This window comes from Antechinus flavipes, chromosome 3, assembly GCF_016432865.1.
Source record: "Antechinus flavipes isolate AdamAnt ecotype Samford, QLD, Australia chromosome 3, AdamAnt_v2, whole genome shotgun sequence".
In the NCBI taxonomy this organism is placed as follows: Eukaryota; Metazoa; Chordata; class Mammalia; order Dasyuromorphia; family Dasyuridae; genus Antechinus; species Antechinus flavipes.
The window spans coordinates 77,758,474-77,786,032 of record NC_067400.1 but is presented as its reverse complement, the minus strand read 5'-3'; the positions used below and the strand labels follow the sequence as shown (position 1 = coordinate 77,786,032).

At 34.9% G+C, this 27,559-nt stretch overlaps 1 protein-coding gene across 1 annotated transcript in view; it reads right to left on the bottom strand.

Annotated features, from left to right (window-relative positions):
• Positions 1–11,087: 11,087 nt before the first annotated feature.
• MDH1B (malate dehydrogenase 1B) overlaps positions 11,088–27,559 on the bottom strand; it is a 37,932-nt gene continuing 21,460 nt past the window's right edge. Inside the window, exons 8-12 of the mRNA XM_051983692.1 lie at positions 24,853–24,992; positions 20,093–20,144; positions 18,809–18,889; positions 16,280–16,342; positions 11,088–14,677 (exon numbers count right to left, since the gene is read on the bottom strand). Of these exons, the coding sequence (XP_051839652.1) occupies positions 14,649–14,677; positions 16,280–16,342; positions 18,809–18,889; positions 20,093–20,144; positions 24,853–24,992 (365 nt within the window). The 3' untranslated portion in view covers positions 11,088–14,648. The remainder of the gene's footprint in view (positions 14,678–16,279; positions 16,343–18,808; positions 18,890–20,092; positions 20,145–24,852; positions 24,993–27,559) is intronic.

The window sequence follows — 27,559 nt, the reverse complement described above, 5'->3', positions numbered from 1 at the left end:
AACGCATATTGTGCACATCTATACTAAGTACTAGGGATTCAAAGACAAAAATGAATTTTTAAAATTCAGTGATTATTTTTTTCTAATATTCAATAGTATTTTACTTTTCCAAAAAAGGTCTTAGAAGTGTGTAGAGGGCTGCAGATAGTGGGGAAATTCTGGGTAAGGTATAAGATCCTTCAACCTAGAGGGAACCTGATGACAATGTTTGGTTCAGTTTCCCATCTCCCTTAAGGGGTCTCACCCTTGAAGTGAGGGAGGGCATGACCACTTGTGCTCTACTTATAGTAAGAGGAATTTACATATTATTAGCAGGGTGCTTATAGTTAGCACTTGTGCAGTGTGCTGTGGTGATGTGGTGATGTAAGGGTTCTACAGTTGGTTTATGCTCAGTGTGCTGTAGTGATATAATCCTATTAAGGTATTTAAGGACTGAGAAGCCTTGAAATAAATGGACTCCATCTTTGACCATCCTTGTGAGTCTCCAGTCTCTTTCACTCCTCCACTAAGATCAAGGACTCAGGCTGGTCCCAAAGTCCTCCAGAGAACTAGTCCAGATGGTATATTTTAACATCCCAACTTGGGGACTCTAGAAAGCATATCTCTACATAGGTGGAACCAGAATTGAAAAGGGGAAATTGAGTGGATTGGACTATGCCTGAGAAATTATGCTGGACTTTTCAGGACCACAAGTTTTTCCTTAAAACAAAGACCTATATTTTCAATATGAATTTAATAATACTAAAGATAGTTTTCAATATTCATTTTTAAGATTGCGTTCTGTGTTATGCACAAGAAGCATGAAATATATCATATAAGAAATGACTATCTGGGAATGAATGAAATTACCCTAAAAAAGACAAAAATGCCTTCTAGGCAAATATGTCCTATCCTTCTTAAAACAACAGAACCAAACCTCTTGATTTTACCATTTCCTTAAGCTACCATCCATTTTTCTAGAAAAATTTTCACAAAATTCTAGAAAAAGCTGCCTTCACTCATTGCTTCCATTTTGTCTTCTAATCTCACTTTTAACTTTATCATTCACTCAACAGTATTCTTTTTGAGGTCACCAGTGATTCTTTGTGAAATCTGAAGGTGTTTTTTAGGCTCATCCTTCTTGATCTCTCTATAGCAGATGGCAGAGTTGATCACTCCCCCTTTCAGGAGTCTATCACCTTCCTGACTATGCTATCCTCTCCTGGTTCTCCTGTCTGACTCTCCTCAGTCCCCTTTTCTGGATTGTGATGTTTGTCCTGTCCCTATGTGCTATCATATCCTAGAGCTCTACTATGAGTCCTCTTCTTTATATTTTTGCTATCACTAATTTTATCTGCTCCCATAGATTTAACTAACATCTACAAACAGTTGGATGTATTCAGCTATAACCTTTCTCCTAAAGTCTGGTCTTATGAACACTAGCAGGCCATTGAGCAATTTTAAGTGATGTGCTATAGGCATCTCAAATTCAATATGTCCCAAACATAATTCATCCTATCCCTCTTCCCAAAACACCCCATTCTTTCCTAACTTCTCTATTTTTATGAAGGGCACCACCATCTTCCCTATAACCCAAGTAGTGCTAATTGAATCTCCTTCTTCAGTCTATATTCCATATAACTGACAAACTGATATCCTTTTTTTCACTTTAATATTTTATTTTTTCCAATTACATATAACATTAGTTTTCAGCATTCATTTTTCTAAGATTAGAGTAACAAGTTTTTTCTCCTTCCCTTTCTTCCCTCCCCCCTCCCCAAGATAAAAGTAATTCCGATTTGTTATATATATGCACTCATTTTAAACATATTTCCATATCAATCATATTGTGAAAGAAAAATCACAGAAAAAAGGAAATGATGAGAAAGAAAAAACAAAAACAAAAATAGTGTGCTTCAATCTGTATTCAGTCTAAAATCTGATAGTAACACTCACGTTGTTTGTCAAGGTCATTTTAGGAACTTTCTGAAAACATCAATGGCATTATGGACTTTATACCTACAAATCAAACAGTATTTATAATGGAAGACTTTTTAAAGGAATAAACAACTTTGGTCCAAAGAGACAACTGAAAGGCAATTCATTTTATCTATAGTACAATGCAAAGAATTAAAGACCTGTCTGTGACTATAACATATAAAGGGAGAGTGAGAGGAGACAGTAAGGGATGCCATCCTTTTTTCTTTCAGCTTTTCTTATGTCTACAAAGTAGAAATCAAATAACCTCAAGCCAAAGGTAGCCCATGTAACCTGGATATTAGGAACACTTCCAAAGTTTTAAATCATAATCTAAAAGCAGACTGGATCTTTATGTAAGAAAAAAGCTAGTTACTAAAAACTTGAAGGACAAAATTTAAATCACAAAAATATTTAAATTTTCAACAAAATATAGTTGAAAACCATAAAAAGCCAAGTTGCTTTTTTGCAAAACTTCCCCACACTTCACCTCTCTTCAAAAATATGAACACAAGTGTAATTTAGATATACATTCCCAAATTTATGTTAATATATTTTTAAAATAGCCATCTAAAATGTTCATAATTTTTGACCCAGAGATTCCATTACTGGGATCATACTCTCAAGAAAGCCATTGATAAGAAGTCCCCATATATATTTATATAAGAAATTTTTGTGGTAGCAAAGACTAGAAAACAAAGTGATACTCATCAACTGGGAGAATGAATAACCAAAGTGTAATAAGATACTACTGAGCTGTAAGAAATGATAAACATGATGAATGCAGAAGTGCATGAACATTTGATGTAAATGGAAAAAAAAACCAATCACAGACATATATACACACAAAATTTTAAAAAATGAATAGTGCAAAATTATAAAAAACAAAAGCAAAGCTTGAAAGAATAAAGATGAGAAGATACCCCAACTCTGACTTTTGAAGAGATAGACTCCACAAATGTTTTATACTTTTATACATTTTCAGCTTTTAAATCAACTGTATATTAATATTTGGTATTCTAAATATGAAATTATTTTCCAATAGGCAGCAAGTAGAGAAAATAGGCTGGAGCCAGATTGTTATACTTGATCAGTTATACTCATTTTTCCTCTAATTTTTGTTTTCTTTTTGTCTTTAAAAAATATTAACATTCTTCTCCAATTGATAAATGGTCAAAGGATATGAACAGACAATTTTCAGATGATGAAATTGAAACTATTACCACTCATATGAAAGTGTTCCAAATCATTATTGATCAGAGCAATGCAAATTAAGACAACTCTGAGATACCACTACACACCTGTCAGATTGGCTAAGATGACAGGAAAAAATAATGATGAATGTTGGAGGGATGCGGGAAAACTGGGACACTGATGCATTGTTGGTGGAACTGTGAACGAATCCAACCATTCTGGAGAGCAATCTGGAATTATGCCCAAAAAGTTATCAAATTGTGCATACCCTTTGATCCAGCAGTGTTTCTATTGGGCTTATATCCCAAAGAAATACTAAAGAAGGGAAAGGGACCTATATGTGCCAAAATATTTGTGGCAGCCTTGTTTGTAGTGGCTAGAAACTGGAAATTGAATGGATGCCCATCAATTGGAAAATGGCTGGGTAAATTGTGGTATATGAATGTTATGGAATATTATTGTTCTGTAAGAAATGACCAGCAGGATGAATAGAGAGAGGCCTGGAGAGACTTATATGAACTGATGCTAAGTGAAATGAGCAGAACCAGGAAATCACTTTACAATTCGACAACGATATTGTATGAGGATGTATTCTGATGCAAGTGGATTTCTTTGATAAAGAGATCTGAGTTTCAATTGATAAATGATGGACAGAAACAGCTACACCCAAAGAAAGAACACTGGGAAACGAATGTGAACTATTTGCATTTTTGTTTTTCTTTCTGAGTTGTTTTTACCTTCTGAATCCAATTCTCCCTGTGCAACAAGAGAACTGCTCCATTCTGCAAACATATATTGTATCTAGGATATACTGCAACATATCTAACATATATAGGACTACTTGCCATCTAGGGGAGGGGGTGAAGGAAGGGAGGGGAAAAATCGGAACAGAAGTGAGTGCAAGGGATAAAGGGATAATGTTGTAAAAAAATTACCCTAGCATGGATTCTGTCAATATAAAGTTATTATAAAATAAAATAAAATATTAAAAAAAAGAAGACAAATGAAAAAAAAAATTAACATTCCCAGCTGTGTGACCCTGAGCAAGTCACTTAACCCCAATTGCCTCAGCAAAAAAATTATTTGTTGTATGGGAGAGAAAAAGAAACAAAAACATGGGGAAAATATGGTGATGGAAAAGACATCAATTAAAATTTATTTTAAAAAATAAACAGTCTCCTATTGACTACCATGTTAATAGTTACATTTAGTTTTTCTTATTTCAATAGTTTTATTTTAAGACATGAAACACCCAGGATGTAAGATCAAAGGATTTTGAAATAAAAAGAACCTTATAGATCATTTAGTTCAACCATCTCATTTAAAAGTTGAAGAAATCAAGAGTCAGTGAACTAAAATGTCCTCTCTAACATAAAAAAAAAAATTTTTTTTGATTCCAAGTCTAGTACTCTTTTCACTAGTTCATGCTGTACTGTATTAAAAAAGATGTCTATTCATTTGCAAACACAATTAACTTCTAAGGCCCCTAATCTAATTTAGGTATATATCACAGAATAAGATGAGAGTAAATCTTCCAGCAGTGCTTTTCTAAGCTTATTGTTTCATTTGCTATATATAAGGACATGCAAGCATCATTTTACAGAGGAAATATCTAAAATATAATCATTTTCAAGTAAGTTGCCCAAAGGTGACTGGGAAGCCAGATGTGGATTTTAATTACAGGATTTGCCTATACCTAGAGAAGGAAATGGCAAATCTCTCGAATATCTTTGCCAAGAAAACCCCATGGTTTTGGTCCCTAAGGTCACAAAGAGTCAGATACAACTGAATGATTGAACAACAAAACTACCACAGAAGATTTGTAAATGAATTTCCAAGTAATTTTTATGTGACTTCTCACAATTTTCATGTCTCTTTAATAAATGCCATTGAGCATGTATTTCACTTAACTATAGGGACCTATCATATGCTTTCTCCCAAATCTCTGAATCAGTGGGAAATATGGTATAAGGACTTTCACAAGAAAGTGAAAAACTTAATGATTGACTGTGAGACATGGGAAATTCCCACACAGCACCATCCTGCATTCTGCCTGTATCAGAGAAGATGCTGTTATCCATGAGCAAAGTAGAATCATAGAAATAAAAAGGAAATATGAACTGTGTGCATCCAGTCACTTCCACTCCAAATGTTCTAATAAACCACTTATGCCTAACTTATGATAGTGGTCTAATGAGTCACAGCAGAACATACGGTTCCCTGATTTCAGCATTGTTTTTGTTACCAATCTTTTATGAAAACAAAGGATAGGGGCAACTAGGTGACTCAGTGGATAGAGCACCAGCCCTGAAGTCAGGAGGACCTGAGTTCAAATCTGCCCTGAGACACTTAACATTTCCTAGCTGTGTGACCCTAGGCAAGTCACTTAACCCCAATTGTCTCAGGAAAAAAAGAAGAAAGCAAAGGATGAACAATAAACTCCTTTAAATTGTAGTTTAAGGCATGTCCATATTAAACTTAATTCCAGTCTCTTGCAAATAACAGCTTCAAGAGATCTCTAATATGTTCAAAGAAGGTTGTAGTTTCACAGACAAGTGGCTTCTTTAAAATACATTAAAAAATAAAATCTGGAGATATTTGAAGATAAATATTAAGAAATTAACATAAGTGATATATACTGAGTTCCTAAAGGAAACTAAATTTGCTGTTCTTACCAATTATGTGGTTGTAGATATTCTCTATTATCAGTCATCTTAAAAATTATTACTTTTGTAGGTTTCCCAGGAAAAGTCTTCTGGTCACATATATGGTTGGAAATAATCCAGGAATTTATAGTAGGAAAAAGCTGAACTGAAGATAATTGTAATGGGATTTCATTGTGATACCTTCCTATGAGGTTAGCTAGTTATTCTGACTACCCAGCAACTGCTTGCAAAAGATATCACTATTAAAGGACTCAGAAAAGTTCATTCATTAGTAATAAAGGTCTTAAATGACCTTTAAAAGACCACTTCTTGATTCTCTTTCAAAGGATCATTTTCCCTATGTTTGTATGAGTAAGGGAGGTAAATAAAGCACCTTCAGTACTGTCTTAAGAGATTGTAGAAATTGTTGGGACTCTTGGGTAACCATTGAAACTGGGGGAAAAGATGTTTTATTTCAGAGCAATGACCTACCAAAAGAATTTGGCCTAACAATTGGATTTTGTTTGACATAAGATAACTATACATTACTGTTTTCATACTAATATAATTACATATTTGGTCAAATACAACAAAAGTAATACAAGTCTCTAAAATGGCAATATTTATTTATAAAGAACATATAGCATATTTCTGTGGACCAGTTTGAAATATAATTTGAACATTTCTTTTTTCCATTAAATTCAGAATAATTAAAATTATTTTTTAAAAATATATTTAAAAATTAAAAAAAATACTGCAATGTTTTGACAATGTTCAAGGGTGACCAGATTTCTCCCTTATTTTAAAGAATTTTTAACTTCAGATTCTGTTAATCAAAGTGTTTGAAACTACTTTATTAATTCACATCCTCCTCAGATCCCTGATAACTAGAAGTCAGCATTATTGTTCTGTATTAAAACTGAGAAAACAAAGCACAAACATGTTATAGCATAGGTAGTGATAATAGAAAATACAGGACAACTAATTACTCATATAATACATAATATGCTCTTGAAATTATTTTCATAATTCAACATATCTCTATGCTTAAGATTTTCCATGTATAGATTCCTTATGATGAAAGATGTATTTTTTTGAAAGTGATCATAATTAGTATTTCCCCTCTTTAAAAAATAAAACATATCTACAGTATCAGAGATTCAGAATTGTAAAGGACATTAGAACCTGTACTGTCTGTACTGGGTCTGATTTAGGCTAGTTTTGTAGTAATTTGGATATGAAAATGGAACAAAATAAGACACTTGTAAGTAATTCAATGGTTAACAACAACAACAAAGGGATATTCTTCAAAAGTTAGACATTGAAGATATCTTGATTTGATTCAACTGACTCTGCTTTGCTAAGGATCAGAGACAACTCTCAGAGAATCTGCTTTGTATTCAGATGATGAGGAAATAACATTAACAGTCTGAACCTTTAGTCTTCTGAGCCAATCAAGTCTTAAAGAAGATCTCAAACCTTTTAAGGAAGTATTAGTCTAATTTGCATAAGGGGAGGCAATAGTATATTGCTCTTACCACAGAGGTCATATGATGTATATTATTTATGTATGTGTATCGATAAATATACAAATATAGATATATGGATAGAATATATAGAAACAGCTTAATATTGTTTTTGGAACTAAAACTTGAAACACTTTCCCTCTTCCTTGTTTCTCTGTAAATTATATTTTGCATTATAAACAAAAATGTAAAGAACAATGTGTGTGTGTGTGTGTGTGTGTGTTGTGTGTGTGTGTTATTTTTTCCTCACAAAAGCTGTCAGTTTCAGTTGGGTCAAGATGAAAAGTATATTCAGAATTTTATGTTCAGCATGTTTGAACTAATAAGCATTGAAGACTTGCGAAAAAATGAATTTTATATATCTTTATGAGTACTGTGGATTCTAGGAAGCCTCTGAACAAGTCATTTAACCTCTCTAAAGCTTCTGTTTCTTCATCTATAAAGTAAGAGCTAGTCTAGATATCCTTTGAAATCCTTTCTAGCTTTAAATTTATATTGCTAGTGAATTCAGTCTCTTAAAAAGCTTAGATAAAAAAAAAGTGGGGGGGAGGAGTTATAATTTCTGCCAAATTAACACCCTGAAATTGTCAATGAAAGTATTGAACATAAGATATGCTAGAATCTGCTGGAAAACAATTTAAGCAATCAGGCTTAAATGAGAGTGATAGCAGAAGGAATAAAAAGATATGACTAGTGGCAAAGTACCAAATAATGTCTAATACAATATGGGGGTGTGTGAGTAAAAAACAGGAGTCAAAGATGACTCTAATATTTCAAACCATAGAATTACACATTAAGGTATCCAAAAGGAGAAATAATTGGGCATCGTGATGTTGTTACCTGCCTTCTATTCAATGATTAGTTCCAGCCCTAGCAATTTAGGTATCCATGGTAAAAAAAAAAAAAAAAAATGCTCATTGGGTACTCTTTGAGTATGTAATTAGACCCCAAATCATGGAAATATTAATGCTGGCCTAAGAAAGAAAGTCTGAAAAGGTTTAAAGGAAACAGTGAAAGTGTGTTTTCATGATTTTACTGCTCCTGATTAGATAGCTTATTCATCTTTCATATTAAGCCTGGCAAATTTATATTTTCCTTCAAAAGTTCTAGTGTAGCATTGAACACTTTGCAATTACATGATTTTTTTTTTTTTTCCTTTTAGAGTCAATAAATGTTACATTAAGGCAGGACCTCCGAAATCATCTAGGGCAGGGCTTCTTAAAACTTTTTCCCCTTGAGTCCTCTTTTTGCCCAAGAAATTTTCATGTGATTGCAAGCATATTGATATATAAATAGGGGTACAAATCAAATACTTACTGATAGTAAATCATAATTTCATTGCCCCTACATCCAGTTATGAGACTCCATATGGGTTCTAATCATAGTTTTAAAAGTTGGGACCTTATCCACCCCCCTAAATTGACAGATGAGGGAACTGAAACCTAAAAGATAAACTTGCCAGTAGTCATTTTACTAGTTAGTAGTGTTGAGGGTTGAGAAATGTTGAGGGGTGAGAAATACCCTAACAGCGATGGGGTCCCCAGGCTGGTGTCATACATTTTTGTGAAAGAATTTGCAATCCTTTTCTCCAAGTGAGTTTTTTGGCAAAAAAAAAAAGGGGGGGGGGTTATTTTCACAGTGAGAAGCTACCTAGTGGGCCAATTCCTGATCGGAATTAGCAAAGGTTTGGGTACAGAATCTTGTCTTTCAGTTCTGGATGCCACACTGTTGGCACAATCCTGGTTCTGGATATATATATATATTTTTATCTCTGGTCATTCTCTGTGAAGGCAGAGAAACACACCAAACTGGAACTTGGAAGCCTAAAAAGGCTCCGTTTGGATTCTGAAAGGAAGAGTCTCAATCTGACAGAATTTCCCTCAGGGGCTATTCCTCAGGTTTCCAGAAAACCCTTACTCTATATATGTTAAATGTTACGTTTAATGTTGTAATTGTGCAGTCTATATCAGTGTGATTTGTGTTCTGTGGGACTTGTCTGTTTTGTTGGTTAAAGAGTTCTGTTAAAGTTTTAAGAACAATGATTAAGAATTGGTTAAAACTCTGGCAGAAAAGTTTTTCTGAAAAGCTTACTAGTAGGATTAAAGGGACAGAGCAATAAAATTCAAGCTCTGCCTGGACAGATAAGAGAAATGCTAATTGCTATGAGAAGAAAACTCAGGAAGAAGAAAGAAAAACTTTTTTAAAGCTGTATTTGATTTGGTTCAGTTTAACTTGCGTGGGGTGGTCACGTGCTCTAATTAGGTAAAGTATGTTACCTTCTGAAACACTTTGGGTAATTATTCAAGCATTATAAGTTATGCTTTGTGGAGTTATTTAGCTATTAACTATTGTGAATCTCAAAAGTTTTGAGGGGACAGGACAGGAGAATGAAGGTGATTTAAGAGAGAAGGGGAGACAAAGTATTGGGAAAGTATTTGGGAGAAGGGAGAAGAGGTGGGGGAGAAGGAAGAGGATCTTTTGTCTTCAAAAGTAGAGATTCAAACCCCCCTGCCCTCCCCTCCTACTTTTTTCTACTTTAGCAATGGAGCATGTAATTAGAAAGGTTGTTGGAAATTGTTTAATGTAGCAAGAAGGAAAGAGGAAAGTTTTTAGTGGAGAGATGGAGAAGATTGAGTGGGGAATCTTGAGTGGAAAAGAATCTTTTGTCTTCAGGGGTGAAGATTTAACTCGTCTTCCCTTACCCCCTTTGCTGCCTGTGGGGAGGGGTAGCCCCTTCTTCACCTAAATGTGTTCCAGCCGTTTTCTGCAGAGGCTTGGCTCTCAGCTGTAGAACGTACATTGTCATTTAAAAGAGACAGCCTAGTTTTATGTAATAAGTTAATTGAATGTTTATTTAGATACATAATGGTTTCTTTGTTTAAGGAATATGGTTACATATGTGATCTATAATTTGGTAGGGTTATTTCTAAAAGTGTAATATTTTAAAGAACTTCTTGGATTTTTTTTATGTGGAATTAGGATATTCTGCTTAAATTTTAATTGATTGTATCCTGAGGTTATGCCCATTTTTTAAAAGGGCTTCTGAAAATAATTTTTTTCCTTTGTCCTTTTGAAGATATTTCTGTTATGGACAATTATGAAATTTGGAATTTTTCTATGTATTGGGTATTTTAAAGCAAGATGATTTGTATAATGTTCAACTTCTACAACTGTCTACCTAGGTATGTAAGATAATTGTGTTAACTTACTGGGACAAATTTCTGTTATCAATATGGGGTCATGATAAATACCTGTTTGGGATTTATCTGAAGCTTTGGTTAATGGGATTTGTTATTGGAAGTAAAATTTCTTGGGCCTGTAGCTGGTATTATTTAGGAGTTTAAAGTTCTACCTTTTGAAAGATAATGAGACAATCACCTGGAATAAAACTGAGTTAAGGCCGTTTTACTCTATGTGCTGATGGATCAGTTTTAACTGCTTATATTATATTATAGTCATGTTCCTGCATTTTTTTTCCTCCTGTGACTGATCAGAACAATGGTCAATAAGAACTGTTAATGCAACTTAATTATGCCATATGATTGCATTCATTATATCCTCAATATTTAGGTAAATGAATATTTACCCTGGTCACCTATCTGTTAATATATATTGTGTCTGTGGATATTCAGGTTTTTAAAGGTTTCTAAATAATGAGAAGACAATGAGCACAGTTATCTATGAGACCTGCTATTTACTGAGACTATAGCTGACAATTTTAGCCTGTCCTGTGAAGCAAACCTGTTAAGCTGTTGGCCTCTTCACATTTTGAGGCAGTCTGTTCTAACTTTGTTAGATTTTTTTGTTCTAAATTTTAGTCAAATTACAGCTATATTGAATTGCTTCTGGGACTGGGATCAGCCCATTGAAAGCTTTGATCATTGTCAGCCTGCCACATCACACCCATCTCCCTCCCTGGACTGAGAATCTATGCCCGTCCTCAATAGGAAGCAGTTTTTGAATGAGAGGCTTCGTTCCTGCCCTTGATGGACTGCTATGAGGAATTTGGGAATGATTGATGAATGATTGTGGTCATCTATTACTGTGTATTTAAGATTAGGGATGGAACTGTATTATTGTGTGTTTAAGTTTTGGGATGGAAATTGTTAAAATTGTGTAACTATTGCTATTATGTTTGAGAGATTTTTAAAGAAACTCTTAGTCTGATATCTATAGGAATTTTAATTCACTCTTGGGATTTATATGTGGGATGGTTATTTGACAATGTAGCTCTTTTTTTTTTTTTTTTTTTTTTTTTTTGGTTGATTCCCTTTGCCTAAAGGAAAAAAAAGGAAGGAGATAGGGAATTAGAGAATCTGGTGGATTTTTCTCAAAATACCTGAAAGAATGGGAACCCCCCTAGTTCCTATTCACTTTACCTTAGGCACTTCTGCCCCACCTCCTATCTCACCAATTCAGATTGAATTGAAAGCCTTCTAACAGTCCTTTTTCATTTTTAAATTTACTGGACTGTGATTGTTGGTTATGCTTTAGCTTTGGAACCCCTTATTCTGTTGGAATTGCCCTGGCAGACTATTTTCTGATTGCCTGCTTTTAAGAAACAACCAGAAATGAGGCACCTTGGAACTTGGCAGTTTTCCAGTCCTGGTACCAGAGTTTCTTAATATTTCAGCATTCTCAGAGGACATTGCAGTTGGATATAAGGCCTCTAAAAATCCGGTGTTTTGACTCCCTTGATGGTCTAACTGTGCATACTCTGATAACTGCTCAGAGATCTGGATCCTTTTTGTATCCTGGTAGCAGTCCTGTTTCTCTGGTCAGGGACAGGTGGAGCTTCTCCAAACTTCCCTCTTCCCTCTTGAAGCCCCTTTGAATGGGCAGCACGACTGTCTTGAGCCTTGCTTCTCCCTCTATAATCAGAGGCTGAGTTAAGCGCACAAATGACCACAGATCTAACTCACAATGAATCCATATTAACTGGATTCCCTGGCTGAGATGGTGCTTCAGAACTGAGATGGTGCAGAGGACCTAACATGTTTGCAACAGGGAGCCTTTGTATTGCTGTTAGCTCTGGGGTTGTCAGGGAGAGACTTGTCCATGCCATAAGTCCTTGCATTTTTCTAGTTTTATTTTGGTTTATTTGCTTCACATAGGGTTCATCAAATTATGGTGCTAAGACCTTCCAGGTATTCGGGGAAGGTAATTCAATGATTTGAATATTCAGAAGATAAGAGTGTGGAGTATTGTGCCACAGTTCCCTCTAATTGTCCTGTCTCTATTGCCCTAATTGTCCTGCCTCAGTTTCCCTAAATTGTTCTGCCTCAATTCCTTTTATTGTTCTGCCTAAATCCCCCTGGTTGCAACACCTTCCCCTTCTGCTTATTAAGACTGAGATAATTAGGGCTGTGGCCACTCTGGCATTCTCAAAGATAAAACTCCAGATGTCCTATCTCAGATACCTAATTGGCATTGTCTTCCTCTTATCTCTTCAGATTTCCTGGATCTAGTTTGACTATCTCTTTTACTCCCAATTTGTAAGAATTTATGGTCCTCACCCCTCACCCTATCAGAACCACTGGGACTCTGCCTCTGCCTCAATTTACCCAGGTTGTGATCACTTAGAGCCACGTATGTATAGAAATTTCATGGGAAACTCACATTCCCTGCTGGATGCTTTGAGACATCAGCCCTGGGGGCAACATGCCCCCAGCACAAACTCTCCCTCTCAAATAAAGTATTAAAAACTCTCTAATCTCTATCTTGCCTCACTTCCTCCCAGCATTACAAGTATATAAATAATATGCACATATATTCTTAATATCATTATCATGATATAAAACTTGACAGAAAGATGATAGTAGTTTAAAAGTTTTTATTTCCAGTTACTTGTTAGAGTAAGATTGTTGAGCTGAGTATTACCCAGAGGTAGTGTTGCACAGGAATAGAGAACTGGTCTCTCACTCAAGAACTGCATTCAAATCTAAACTCTGGTCACATATTTGCTGTGTGCATCAAGTCACTTAACTTTTAAGTGTCATCAAGCAGCTTTCTAAGACTGTAAGTAACAAAGCAGCTGCCACTATGCATTGGTAAAGAAAGTTTCCTCACTATGTCAATGAACTCACAGTCTGGGGCTTCTTTCCCCTCTCCTCACCAACTTTTCATCAATTCATTTAGTACAAATCTCTTAATTTCCCAGATGGGGAAACTGATGCTTTGAGAGGTGTGACTTGCTTCAAATGACCCAGGAAGTTTTAGATTCAAACCTAAGTTCCTATTCCAGATAGTGTTAATACCACATTAGGAATTCAGGTTTTCTAATTGTTCCCCTGAGATGACACAGGTTAATTAAAATAAGAAAGAGTCAACATAGCTGGGTGGGGAGAGGAGTTAATTTCCTCTTTTTTTAGGTGTTTTTGAGTGACAACATTTTTAAGTAATGATTTTTATCTATATACTCCAAAATTAAAATTTCTCTTCTAATATTGTTCAATTATCTTTCAGTCACTGAGGATAAGCAAGTAAAGTAGGCTTGCAGCTGGAAATGGGCTTGTTCATCAGTTTTTCCAGCAGAATTACTGTTATCTTACAGTGTTGTGAGAAATACATTGTCAGCAATAATTCTGGGAAATTGACATAATTATTTGTTTGCAAAAATTTTAAGAATGCTTTCTTTAAAAAAAGCAACTGAATTCTGTTGAGTTTTAGAAATGCTATGTTTCACTACATGAAGTAACATAAATCTCTGAGATCCTTTAATTAAGATTTCCAGAAGGATATGTATACCCTAACAGCCATTTACAAAATATGCAGAAGGGACAGACATTAGAAGATTTAAAATGATCAGTAAGCGGGTATGAGGAAGTTCTTAATTGACACTTTCACAAGAATTATTGTTTCCTTCAAATTTTATGTAGATCTTGATTTGACATCTGCATATCTTAATTAAAGTCTAGGCAACAGTTTTAACTATATTATACAATTTATTATATCTTTCTTTCAAAATATACATATAATTCATTTGAAAATAAATATTAAACCCTACTTACAAATGCAATAACAAAAGCAAAGGTCAGTACAGATGGGAAATAGATTCCTTTCGACAATTCATTAATGTTGTCGCTCTTGTAGTGACAATTTTAATTGTCTATTGTAATATACAATTGTATTATTGTATATTATTGTAATATATTGTATATTATGTACAATTGTACAATATACTATTATTATTGTATTATATACATTGTAATATACTAAAACTCATCTAAATCTCTCAACCCAATATTTTCCCCAAATGTAGACATGTGTAACCCCTGCCATATCATATCGTTTCCAAACAAGGTAATTCTTCATCTGCATTTTTCTTTTAGTTTTCAAAGAATTCAAAATCATTTCCTGAGGGAAAAAGAATGAAGCAATTTGTAAGTCATTAAAGTATTTGACTATTCTTGGGCTGAACTCTCTGTTTCATAGACTACTATTTGTTATCTTATTCTATCAATAATAATGTTGACATTTATAGTGCATTTTAAGATTTGCAAAGAATCTTACATACATACATTATCTCATTTTATATTCATAACAAGTCAGTGAGATAGGCATGGCAAATAGCATATCCTCCATATTTTATAAATAGGAAAACTGAGACTTGGAGAGGTCAAAGGACTTGCCCAATGAATGAGTTAGAGCTACTAAATGTCAAGGATAGGGTTCAAACTCGTGCCTCCTGTCTCGAAATCCAGCATTTTCCAACTTGATTACATTAATATCATTAGTTCTTAGATTATAAGACATACAGCAAAAACCACATCAAAATCTTCCAGAACACCAACAATTTCAAGCTATGATGTAGATCCCATTCCAAAATAGGTCCCAATCTTAATTTTGTAGCTAACTTGGTTCTATGTTCTGGATCTACCCTGCTACTTGTTTCAGTCCCCAGTACCAATCATCATTCCAAAGTCCCACTCCTAGACCCAAAGTTTGATGCAGAAGTTAAACTGCAAGTACACATGGAAGAAGGGAAAACTGGAAGGGTTGGGATGATGAATTTCCTGGACAGTCAGCTGTTCAAATGCCTCCTGGCATGTAGAGTGTTGTTTGGCCAGTACAGAACTAGATTAAGGATTTAAAGTTCAGGGCTTTGCCTTAGCTTACTGATTACTTTCATCTGTCCCAAGAAAAACAATTTTTAAACAAGTGACTTGACATGGGAGCATTTTAATCTATTTTTTAAAAAAGAAATGCTATTGCATATATTTACCATTATGTTATTGTTTAGTCATTTTCAGTTATATTTGGCTCTTAATGACACTGGCACTGGATCTAATGTGCCACACTTTGATTTTCCCACAGTATTACTGCCTTGTATTTATTTTGTGCATACTTATAAGTTTGCTGTGTCTTTACAATGTTAATTCTTCAAGGGCAGGAACTTTCTCATTTTTGTCTTTGTATCTGCAATTCCTAAGGCATTGTCTAATATATAGTATGGTGCTTAATAAATGCGTCTTGATTGAGTCATATCCTGATATAGTGGGTTTTGGGATAATTTTTACACTAGCATTGCTTTATGCTACTAATTTTCTAATTTATTTGTGCCTTTTGAGTCTTTTTGGTGCTTTTTTGGTATGGTTTGTTTTGTTTTATTGTTGTTTTTTCCTATGAGTTAATAGTCTATAACAGATAAAGTCTTCCTGACTGCCTGGTTAGCACTGTTTGGAGTTTGGATGGAAACAGAAATGAAAACTCCTGTGACCATAGAATAATCACCAATTTCATATACAGTGAAATTTCTTCTATATTAATTTATCATTATGCTAATATTACATAATTTTGTATGCTATAATTACATGTACATTATTAATATGTTCATAATGTAGTACATAAATATATAAATATATAATATAATTTTGTATATTATTATTATATGTGTATTAATAATATCTCTCTTACTATACAAATATAACATCAGTTTTAGTTATGTCTACCACCTACCTTCTACGGGTTCTTGGCTACTCCTACCTTCTGAGAAGTCTAGAGAACCTACGCTGAAAAATTCTAAGGCAAAAGAAAAAAAAATGAGATGAAAAAACACAACAGTTTACATTTACAATTCATCATTGTTTGAACATCTCCTCATTCTCTATGATTTTCCTCTTTTTTGTGTTTTATGGTCCTTTAGGAATCAGATGTTTTAGACCATTCTGAGAGAGCATTGGTCTGAGTGTCACACCTTCTAAAGAAGTGGATTTAGCACTGTTTCCTGCTCTCAGCAATGAGCTGGAAAAATATCCTGAGCATATATCATTAGGACTTACTAGGAAGTCCCAGAAAAGGAAGTAGCAGGAGAGGAATGAAGGATCCTAGATCAGAGCTGAAAGGCTCATAGGGCCTATCTAACACAACTACTTTACTTTATAAATGAGAAAATAGAGCCGTTCAATTTTTTGCTACATAATTTTAAAGAGTAAGAAACAAAATATATAAACATGCATGTATTACAACACAGAGATTTATTTTTATATTTTCATGAAATCAATTTTAAAATTGATTAGCTCAAATTCAGTATTTCTTTTTCCTTAGATGAACAAAGGTTAGTTTTGTTGAGAACTGAAAAACTGAACTCTTCCTCCCTCTCTCTCTCTCCCTTCTTCCCATCTTCCCTCTTCTCTTCTTCCTTTCCTTCTTCTTCTCTTCTCTTCTCTTCTCTTCTCTTCTCTTCTCTTCTCTTCTCTTTTCTTCTCTTTTCTCTTCTCTTTTCTCTTCTCTTTTCTCTTTTCTTCTCTTTTCTCTTCCTTCTCTTCTCTTCTTCTGTCCTGTCCTATCCTGTTCTCTCCTCTCCTCTTCCCTCTCCTCTTTCTTCTCCTATCTCCTCTCCTCCCTTCTCCTCCCCTCCCCTCCCCTCTGTCTCTGTATATCTCTTCTCCTTCTCCTTCTCCTTCTCCTTCTCCTTCTCCTTCTCCTTCTCCTTCTCCTTCTCCTTCTCCTTCTCCTTCTCCTTCTCCTTCTCCTTCTCCTTCTCCTTCTTCTCCTTCTTCTTCTTCTTCTTCTTCTTCTTCTTCTTCTTCTTCTTCTTCTTCTTCTTCTTCTTCTTCTTCTTCTTCTTCTTCTTCTTCTTCTTCTTCTTCTTCTTCTTCTTCTTCTCCTCCTCTCTTTCTCTCTCTCTCTCTCTCTCTCCCAAAATGTTCCCTCCCAAAATGAAATATTTATAAAAATGGCTTAGCATAGAGTCTAGCACAAATGATTATTCCATCCCTTTACCTTCTTCCTCAAACTGCTCTACTTCCTTTGTTTCCCCTTCTGTTCTTGATATATGCACTGCTTTAGTCATCCAGATTCAAGACTTAGGACTCACTTTGTGTTTTCTGGCATTTGCCTTTGTATCTAATGCCAGTTAAGTCAATGGATTTTTTTTCCTTCAAAGAATCTCTTGAATCTTTGACTTCTTGCTCAGGCCCTAGTTCAGCCATTCCTGAACGATTGCAGCAGTCTCCCCTACATGTTCTTCCTGCTCCAATCCAATCCAATGCTCTCCCTACTCCAATTCATCTTCCACAGTGTGACATGATAAATCTATTTAAACCACTTCAATGGGAACCACTTTAAAATTTTCCACGGCTCCTAAATACCTACTGTAACTAAGGACAATTGGACTTCTACAATCTCAGTTTACTTTTCCAGTTTTACTTTCAACAATTTTTTCTCCAGCCTTCAGCTCTGTCAAAAATAGCCCATTTATTGCTCCTCAAAAGATGACATATTTTGCTACCTCCACAGACTTTGTACATGTACCCCTCAATTTAAAATGCCACCTCCCTTCCCTTTTCTTTTCTCTGCTTTTGTGAATCAGTTCAATGCCTTGAAAAAGGAATTTTTCACACACTGCTTTAGAAAACACTGATCTCTCCTTTCTCTGAACACCTACAGCCTATATCATTCACTTAGCAGCTAATATATGTTTTTGGTATTACTGTGTAATATTATAGTAATTTGAATAATAATAATAATAATAGTAATGTTATACTGTTATTCAAGCTTTCACATATTTAGTTCTTATTTTCCAAGCTAGATTAGGGTAAATTTCTCAAAGGGAGAAACCAAATCTAAGCTATACAGGGTGTCTTAAAATTCTTATTATAGTTACCCAGGTATTAAAGCTTAAAACTATACTAAATACAGGATTGTCCTAAACATATTAGTGCAGTTTTAAACTAAAACAATTAAAGCTTGAGACTTAGCTAAGACTTTGGGATATCCCTTGTTTGTATTCCCTACAATGCTATGCACATAGTTGACACTAAATTAATGATAATTGTTTTCTTCAAAGGTGCTTTTCTTCTTAAGAATTCAGAATATTTTAAAAAATATTCTTTATCTTTTCATTTTTTCTAAGAAGGATCAAAGAAGGATATTCCTTGATCCCATTTTATGAACAAGCAACATGTTTTTGTATTTATTCTCACAAGATGGAATTTTAGCATTTGGGGATAAAAATGGGTAGTTGTTAATTAAAATATTTACTACCAGTATGATCCTTTTGATCTTCTTCCAGGTTTTCCTCAATATGGATTCTGACTCTGTTTTCACGTGGTGTGAGTCCAGCTACTAAAATACATAAATTAAAAATGAAAAGTTTATAGATGAATAAATCATATTCTTTATACTTTATAAAAGCAGTTGTTTAATTTCTTGGATTTGCCATGAATTGCTGAGAAGGGGAAGAGGCTGAGATATTTTGAAATTCAACTTCATTAGGAAAACAATTAGAAGGGAAAAAACTAGAAAATATAAGGAAAATAAGTGAGGAGAGGGAAGGGAGACTAAAATTACCAAAGATTTCAGGAAGAAAAAAACAAAGACCATGAAGATAAATAGATAAGTCAACCTGGCTTTTAGATCTATTAAATGAGTACGGGAACCCACAAATAAATACCATAAAACAAAGGACAATGATCTAGCACTTGATAAGACAGAGAATCCTCTGAAATTTGAGAAGAACATGGAACTACAATATACATTTTTGAGTAGTTTAAAAGAGAAATGAGAAGTATGAGAGCAAAATTTATGGCCTGTACAGCAAAAAATAATGGGCAGAATTGAAAAAACTGTAATCTTTAATGGGAAGTCTCACCAAAGAATCAAAGAGAAAACTAAAAATTGGGAATACAAATATACATAAAGAACAGTCCAGAAGAAGAGAAGAGAAAAAAAAAAACAATAAAATTAGAACAAAATATGGTTGTTATGCAAAACATTGAAGTTAGAATGTATAGAAACAATTTAAGGAAACAAAGATCACCCAGAAAACATGACAAGATAAAAAATATCCTTAACACTATGATGAAGAAAAAAAAATGGCCCAGAACTTCTATATATAGAAAATGAAATTGCAACTGAAAGAATTCACAGGTCACTTCCAGAAAAAAAATCTAAGGCAACAAACTCCAAGACATAGAGTGGTTAAATTGAATTATTCATTCAGTTCATTACTCTGCAGTCCCCTTGATGATGTTTTTCCAAACCAAAGATTTAGAATCATTCAAGGGGCTCGTTTGAAAAACTTCTAGTTTATCAGAGATTATACATAGACTCTGAGAGTACAGGGTTACTACCACACCTTAGAGTGCTAAGCAATTGTTTTTATTGTTGTTATTATCATTATTATTGTTATGAGATATAAGAATAGTGAACTAAGTTTAAAAACAATAAAATTTAACTAGGGAATATATATTTTAAACTTCTCTTATGACATACAGTTTAGAATTTCCTTTGTGACAACATTTTTTAAAATTTCACCTAAAATTTTACCTGGAAGGTATGGCTGATATGTTGATATTTCTCCGAGTGCAATTAGTTTTTCCTGTTTAAAAAAAAATTAGAGACATGATACAGAACAAATAGTATAATGAATGGATCATCAATTTTTTTGTTCTAACTAGAGATTTCCCTAGCATAAACTACTGATGTGGAAAACCCTTTTGCTAATGGAGATCAACAATGGTTCAGCAACACATTATATCTAGGGGCTGCAGAGGTAAGATAATATGTCGTCATACATGACTATAAACAGCAGAAAAACTTGATCCAGTCCTTCTGATTAAAAAAAACAAACTAGCTCTCTATTCTTTTTCTCCTGAGACCTGTATTTGAAAATCAGATTTTCTATTCAGTTCTGATCTTTTCATCATGAGTGCTTGAAAATCCTCTACTTCATCTACTTTTCCCTCTGAAGGCTTATACTCAGATTTTCTGGACTGGTGATTCTTGATTGTAATTCTAACTCCATTGCTCTCTGAAATATCATATTCCAAGTCTTCTGATCATTTAATGTAAAAGCTGCTAAATCTTGTGTTATCTTGACTGTGGTTCTACTGTACTTGAATTGTTTCTTTTTGGATCTTTCAATAGTTTCTCTTTGATCTGGGAGTTCCAGAATTTGACTATAATTCTCCTGGGAGCTTTCATCTTGGAATTTCTTTCAGATGATCAGTGGATTTTTTCAATTTCTGTTTTACTCTCTGGTTCTAAAATAGGACAGTTTTATTTGATAATGAAAGATGATGTCTAGACTCTTTTCTGATCACTGCTTTCAAACCAATAATTTTAAAATTATCTCTCTTGGATCGATTTTCCAGGTCGATATTTCAATGAGATATTTCACATGGTTTTTAATTTTTTCATTCTTTTGAAAACCTGACTTTTTCTACAGTATGCCATATTACCTCTTAATGACCACTATTATTAATATAATCACACTTTAAAATAATATATTTTATTTACTCTTTTAAATGATTAAATAAAGAGCAAACAAATGGCACTGAGATAATTTGAAGTGTGATTATAAAGTAATCAAATGTTTCTTTACAATTCTAGAAAGGGTATAAGTGGTGTTATTCAAAATCATCCTTCTGGGAAGCTGCATACTAAATCCTTGGAGGCAGACGGAACTATTCCAGAAACTGTTGCTCAGAGAGTATTGAAATGTCCTTTGATATTGTCTTCAGAGAGATTTCCATGGATTTTTTTTCCTCCAAGTTCTCTGTTAGAAGTGATTTATCTGGTTTTGTATTTATTATAGTATGCTGTTTGTATAAGTTTCATACATTTAGCATTTTCTATTTGTGTATATCTTATAGCCTCTATTACATTGAAGATAGTTAAGGGGAACAATGATGTGTTTATGAAGACGCCATTTCAAGAGGCATCTTGATATAGAGGCATCATGATGTAGTACATTGGGAATCATAGCTCTAGAATTAGAAGAAGACAACTCTTCTTTGAAGAAAAAGAAACTGTGTCATAGGGGTTTTATTCCACAATTACATAGGTATTAAAATCTTGGAGGTGGGTTTTGAACCTAAGTGATTCAATTCCAAAGCCAGTATTTTCTTTATACTATCTCTCTCCCAAAAGATAGTGCTTGGAGTCAGGATATAGTTCGAATCCTAACATATACAGTCATCTAACCCTCAGTGTCTCTTAGATGACTCTCTAAGACTCTAAGCTGCAGATAAATTGCTAATCCCCATTGGTATAGGGAATTTCCATGCTAGGAATGGATAAAATATGATTCCCAAATGGTCTAGATAAAACAACAAAAATCTTTGCTAGGCAGAAATAAACTGGGCACTGAATCTATTTTACACTAGTGCAATGTCAACTAAATTAAAGCTTTTATCACTTCTCACTTACAGACTGTTAATAATTTACCTCATCATTTGAGATTTCTTAATTTAATCATATCTCATAATTTGATCTCCTTGTCCAAATCTTTATCCTTCTTAACCAACATGCTCCACAAAGCTAAATGATTGTCCTAAAGTACAGGTCTGATTATGTTCAACAAACAGGAGTGAAAACAAATTTTGTTACATTTAGAATCAAAAATAAATTTCTCTGTTTAGCTGGGAATAAAGTACAAGGTAATTGGTTTTGAAAACCCAGGAGCTCATCACACACAAAGAGTAGATAACTGGATGTTTAACTGTAAAATGGCTTCCATACTAGGTGATCCCTTTTTGAGTATACACTGATTTCTTTGATATAATACAGCATCTAAGTGAGATAGCAATAATTTTAAGGTCCCCTGAGCTTAGGAGGCTTCTGTTCTAACAATAAATCAGTGATTCTAAATTTTTGGAATCTATGATCGTGAGGGCCTCTGATCTAAGAATGCTATTGTTCTATCAATGATTATAAAAGTCCTCTGGCCTAGGAATATAATAATATTACTTCCCTTAGACTTTATTGAAGATGTATTAGTGATCCTGAGACTCATTCTAACAATGTCAAATCTTCTGGCCTTAGAACAGTCCTACAAACATTACTATTTGTAATGACCAATAGGTCAGTGATAACCAAATTCTTGCGACCACTCCTTGGTTCTACCCCGAGGCCTAAAATTAACATATGTATAACATGAAAAACTAGATAAATATATCTTTTTGTTTCTGTTTCTTTGCTAGATTCTCTTGGAATTTAGGCTGCTTCAATTGGCTTCAATTACAATAAACTTTGCCTCTTGACTTGGAAATGAGTTCAAGCCTGCAAATTCTTTGCAGGCACTTCATGACACCAGTCTCTGACCCCAACCTTCTCAACTTCAACACCTTGAGTGAATAAGTGGGAAGGACTGGGCCATATACTTGGTGACCTAATTGAAGATTAGTTAGATGAGTCCAGGTGGTCAAACTTGAAGAAACCAACTCTAAATGACACACAGAAACCTGTGACAAATGAAAACCCTGACAGAGAATTACTGGAGAATTAACAATCAATGTATTAATTCAACTAATTTTAATCAATTAACTGATGGGTGGTTTCTCTGGCTAATTAAAGATCCCAAGGAGACTCTGAAATGCCTTAAATCTCTTTTGAAAAGGGAATTTCCTTAACAAGTGAAACATAATCCTAATTGGGGGAGGTAGGGAAGTTAAGTCTTTAGTTCCTCAGCCACTTCCAGGTATTTGGGGAGGAGAAGCCATTTTCATTTGGACTTTTTGACTTGTTTTGTCCTTCATGAACTGGGTTTGCCTAAATTCAAATGGGGAGGATTAAGGAGAGGGGTTCTTTTTCCAGGCAATCAGGATTCTGTTTGTACTCTAAACAAATTTTGTCTCCTAGTAGGGTGGGGCTCTAATGATCATGTACTTCAAGGGCTAAAAACTACCTGGTCAGTCAGCCAAAGCTCTTTAGAAGCTGAATGACCTTTTCAGGAGTTGGGTTTTTACAAATAAAAATGGGAAAAGGATGTACCACAAATTAGTAATTTACCATTAATAGTATAATAATAATTTCTCTTATAACACATAACATAAAGAAGGGAAGGCTGATAGAAGTTGTGTAGAACTTGAGAATGAACACATACATAGAGGCCGTTGCCATAGGGAAGAGAGTCAACTTTGAGAGTGAGGCTATTTGGGCCAATTAGACATTTCTAGAAGAGCACCATGACATGGTGGGGGGTGGGAGGTGAGGAGAGGAGGAGAGGGGAGGGTGATGTCATAAAGTGCAAGTGAATTGGATTTGAGTGAGAGACTGTGCAAGATCACCTGCCTCACTTTCCCTTCTAGAACCATCTGGGTCCAGTGGCCAGATATAGATCAGGACAACTGGAGGCTCTGGATACATTAGGAGACCTTGGCCTTTTTAAGCTAAGATCTTCAACAGATCTCAGTTTGATTGAGGCGGCAACTGTTCATTGATAATGGCTAGGTAGCAATTGAGGCAAAGAATCTCGTCTTTCATCTATTCAAAAAACAAATCTAAATAAATAAATAAATAAATGATTGAATGAATCTAGGAGGGAAAGACCCTCAGGATTTCTGGCCAGACCAGAAATGACTTATTTACATTCAATCTGAGTCAGTCAGGACCCAAACAATAACCAAATTGGGCTTGGCCTTGGATATTTTGGTGGCCAGTGACAATCAGATAGGTTTTGGTTTAAGGCATGGTCCTTAAGAAAGAAATCTAGCCAATAAATCCCAAGATATCTTGGGAGGGCTCGGAGGTACAAAAGAGAAAAAAATGTTTTTAAGAGCACTTTTAAGAAAAGCTACCCTATGTTGGCAGAGGGAGGAAAGGAAGGGAAGGAGGAAAGGAGAAAAAAGAAAGTAAGAAGTGAGGGAGGGAAGGAAGAAGAGAGGGAGGGAGGGAGGAAAAGAGGAAAGTAAGAAGGGAAAAATATGAGGGGAGAGTGAGGAAGGAAGGGAGGGAGGTAGAAAAGAAGGTGTCTTCTGACAGATCATTCCCAATACTAATGAACTGGGTTCTTCCTTGACTGGTGGCTTCTGGAATTATGTCATCTGCCACCAAGATTCAGCTAATTAAGACCATGAAATGGCATTGTAAATTTACATCCCAGTCAACTTCATTGCCCCTTCTGAATCCAAAGAAAGAGAGATATTCAGACTTTGTAAAGGGAACATGAGGGTACTGCCTTTATTACCATATCAATAATCTATGACTATATCATTTGAGCTGGGATCTGTGTGGAATCAAATTCTTCTCCATACCCCACACTTATATTAGCAAAATTAATTTCCTTGAATCTTTTCTAAAATTACCTGTTGGAGATCATGGATTATTGAACTCTTAATTTCTTCAGTTAATTCAGTCTCAGTCAAATCCATACGAGGAAACCATATTCCATTCTCGCATTGTACTGGCATGGAAAATACTATTCCCTGAGGTATGCCAAATTCACCTGGAGTGTACCCATAAGACAGTAAATAACAAATGCAATTAATTTCTTCACAGTCCCAGGAATATACAAAATTGTAAAATGACCCACAATAAATGTTTTTGATGATGACTATGCTGAATTATCAGAAGATAATCTCTATCAGCTTTATATTTATCTAGTTCTACTGGAGCCCAGTCAGTCTTGATTGTTTATGCCTAGATTATGAATATATAAAGTTAGTGACTGTAGAAATTGTAGGTTCTGGCTTACTTAACTATAACTTAACTGGCCCCATGACCATTTTCTTTAACATTTCCTGAACTGACAGTCTGTTTCTCATGTCATCCCTCACCAAGTCCTATTTGTTTGTATTCTCTACCCATATTCTAATCCATAAGGCAGTTTTATATTATCTGCCAAATTGTATGATTTGGAAGATAAGGAACAGGGCCTATAGGCATGGCGATTTTCCAGCCAAGTACCAAATGTTCATAAAAACAGTCCTTATACCTTGCTATGGCAGGTGACGGAAAAGTTAGTGGTAACTACTAGTGAGTATCTAACATTCAACTAAATTGGCTTCTTTTATGTAGATTATTTTTTGTTTGTCAAACAAAAAAATTGTGGCTGGCTTCCCAGCAGTGTTGTGTAATCGAAATAGGCTTGTTCAGTGAATGAGCACACCTGGATTTTAAACACCGCTCTTCTGCTGATGGCACTACTTGCAAGACAAAGTGTAGACAGATGGTTCTGCCTCTAATTTTTTAATATTCGGGGAGGGAAATGGAGTTGGTCTAGATGTTTTTCAAGGTGGCTTTTACTTCTAACATTCCATGAATCAATCTTACTCTTGTCCACTAGGATAAACAGGAGGACTTCATTAAGACGACATGCATCTAAAGAAGTGGAAAATCATGAAATTTCCCACAATTCCAAATGTTTTCTTAAGAGAGCCTCCCATCTCTATGCTTTACTCACTTTGATTTCTCTGAGAAAATGTCAAACTGCCTCAAATATCAGCTTCACCTGCTTGTTGATACTTGGAATCCCTTTAAGATGATACAAAGCTCTTTATTTTACAATTAGACATAAAGCACAAAATGGAACACAATGATATATTCACACTCATTTGTAAATTACTGATATCAGATCCTTTCATAAGAGTAGGCTTTGATAGCGGAATTACAGAACAAAGTCCCTGGGGATCTGAAAGAGATGAGAGGACATCCAAGCCATGAAAAGTAAAGTGGAGAGTTACTGAATTGGGGCCTAATCCAATATGCTGCCTATTGGGAGCAGTAGCTGATTCTGTGCTCCACAATCATATGGAACTTTTTCAGGGAGGAAAACCTAGGGAGTGTTTGCCACTCTTCCTTAATATCTGCACTAATAATCTGCTTTAATAATATGTGATGAATGAATGAGAATAAGGACAAAAATCAGATAGCATCAGCAATGTGATATACAGAAAAGGCACCAAATTTGGAACAAGGTTTCTTCTTGCTTTCTATGTGACTTCAGATAGGTCACCTAATTTCTGTAAAGCCTAGGAACCTCATCTATAAAATAAGCATACTCAGCCAGATGATCTAAAGAGGACAATCAGAATGGGTAAGGGTTTCAAGATTGTACCAGAAGAGGCTCTATTGAGAGAACTAGGGATGCCTATTTTGCTGAAAGAAGGCTTCATGGCAGAGCTGTAGCTAACTGTTTTTCAGGGGCAAGTGGCAGACTCAGGAAAATCTTGGGGAAAGACCTTAGAGAGATGCCTCCTTGGGATACAGTGCCCTATTGTGGGGAAAGAACTCAGGTTATCAGCCTGTGTTGGGGAGAAACCTCTTGACATATTAGCTGATGCTGAGAAAACCACAGCCAGGGGATGGAGCAAGATAGAGCAAGAGTAGCCTAGAAGTTGGGTAGTTTGGGGAAAAAATCCTTTATCCCCGACCAAGCTATAGCTCTGCATTGGAAATAGAACAGTGATAGGAAATTGGGATATTTCAAAAGCACTTATGTGGACTCATTGGCACTAGAAATCAGACCCTGAAAAGATGATTGGAAGTTGCAGAGGCAGATTTAGGCTTGAAGTAACTATTAACTATTGTTGTTACTCAGTCATTTTCATTTTCAGTCATATTTGACTTGACCTCATTTGGGATAATTTTTTTGGCAAGGATATTGAAGTGGGCTGTCATTTCTCTCTCCAACTCATTTTATAGAGGAAATGAGGCAAACAGAATTAAATGACTTACACAGAGTCACAGAACTAATTGTCTAAGGCTGTATTTGAACACATGAACATGAGTCTACTAGAGTCCAGGCTCTGGCATTCTATCCACTGTGCCACCTAGCTGTCCTTTATTAATAATTAGAACTGCCTTAAAAAAGTAGAATGATTTCCCTCAGAAAGTATTGGGTTCCCCTTCACTCAAGGTCACCAAGGAAAAGCTGAATGATTCTCTTCTCATGTATGTTTTAGAGGTTTCTTGAGAGAAAGGAAGATGGAGACAGTCAAAAGACCAAACATGAAAGTTCTCTGACTTCATTTCTCAGATCTTTCCAGACAAGGGAAACCCAGGGAACAGGTG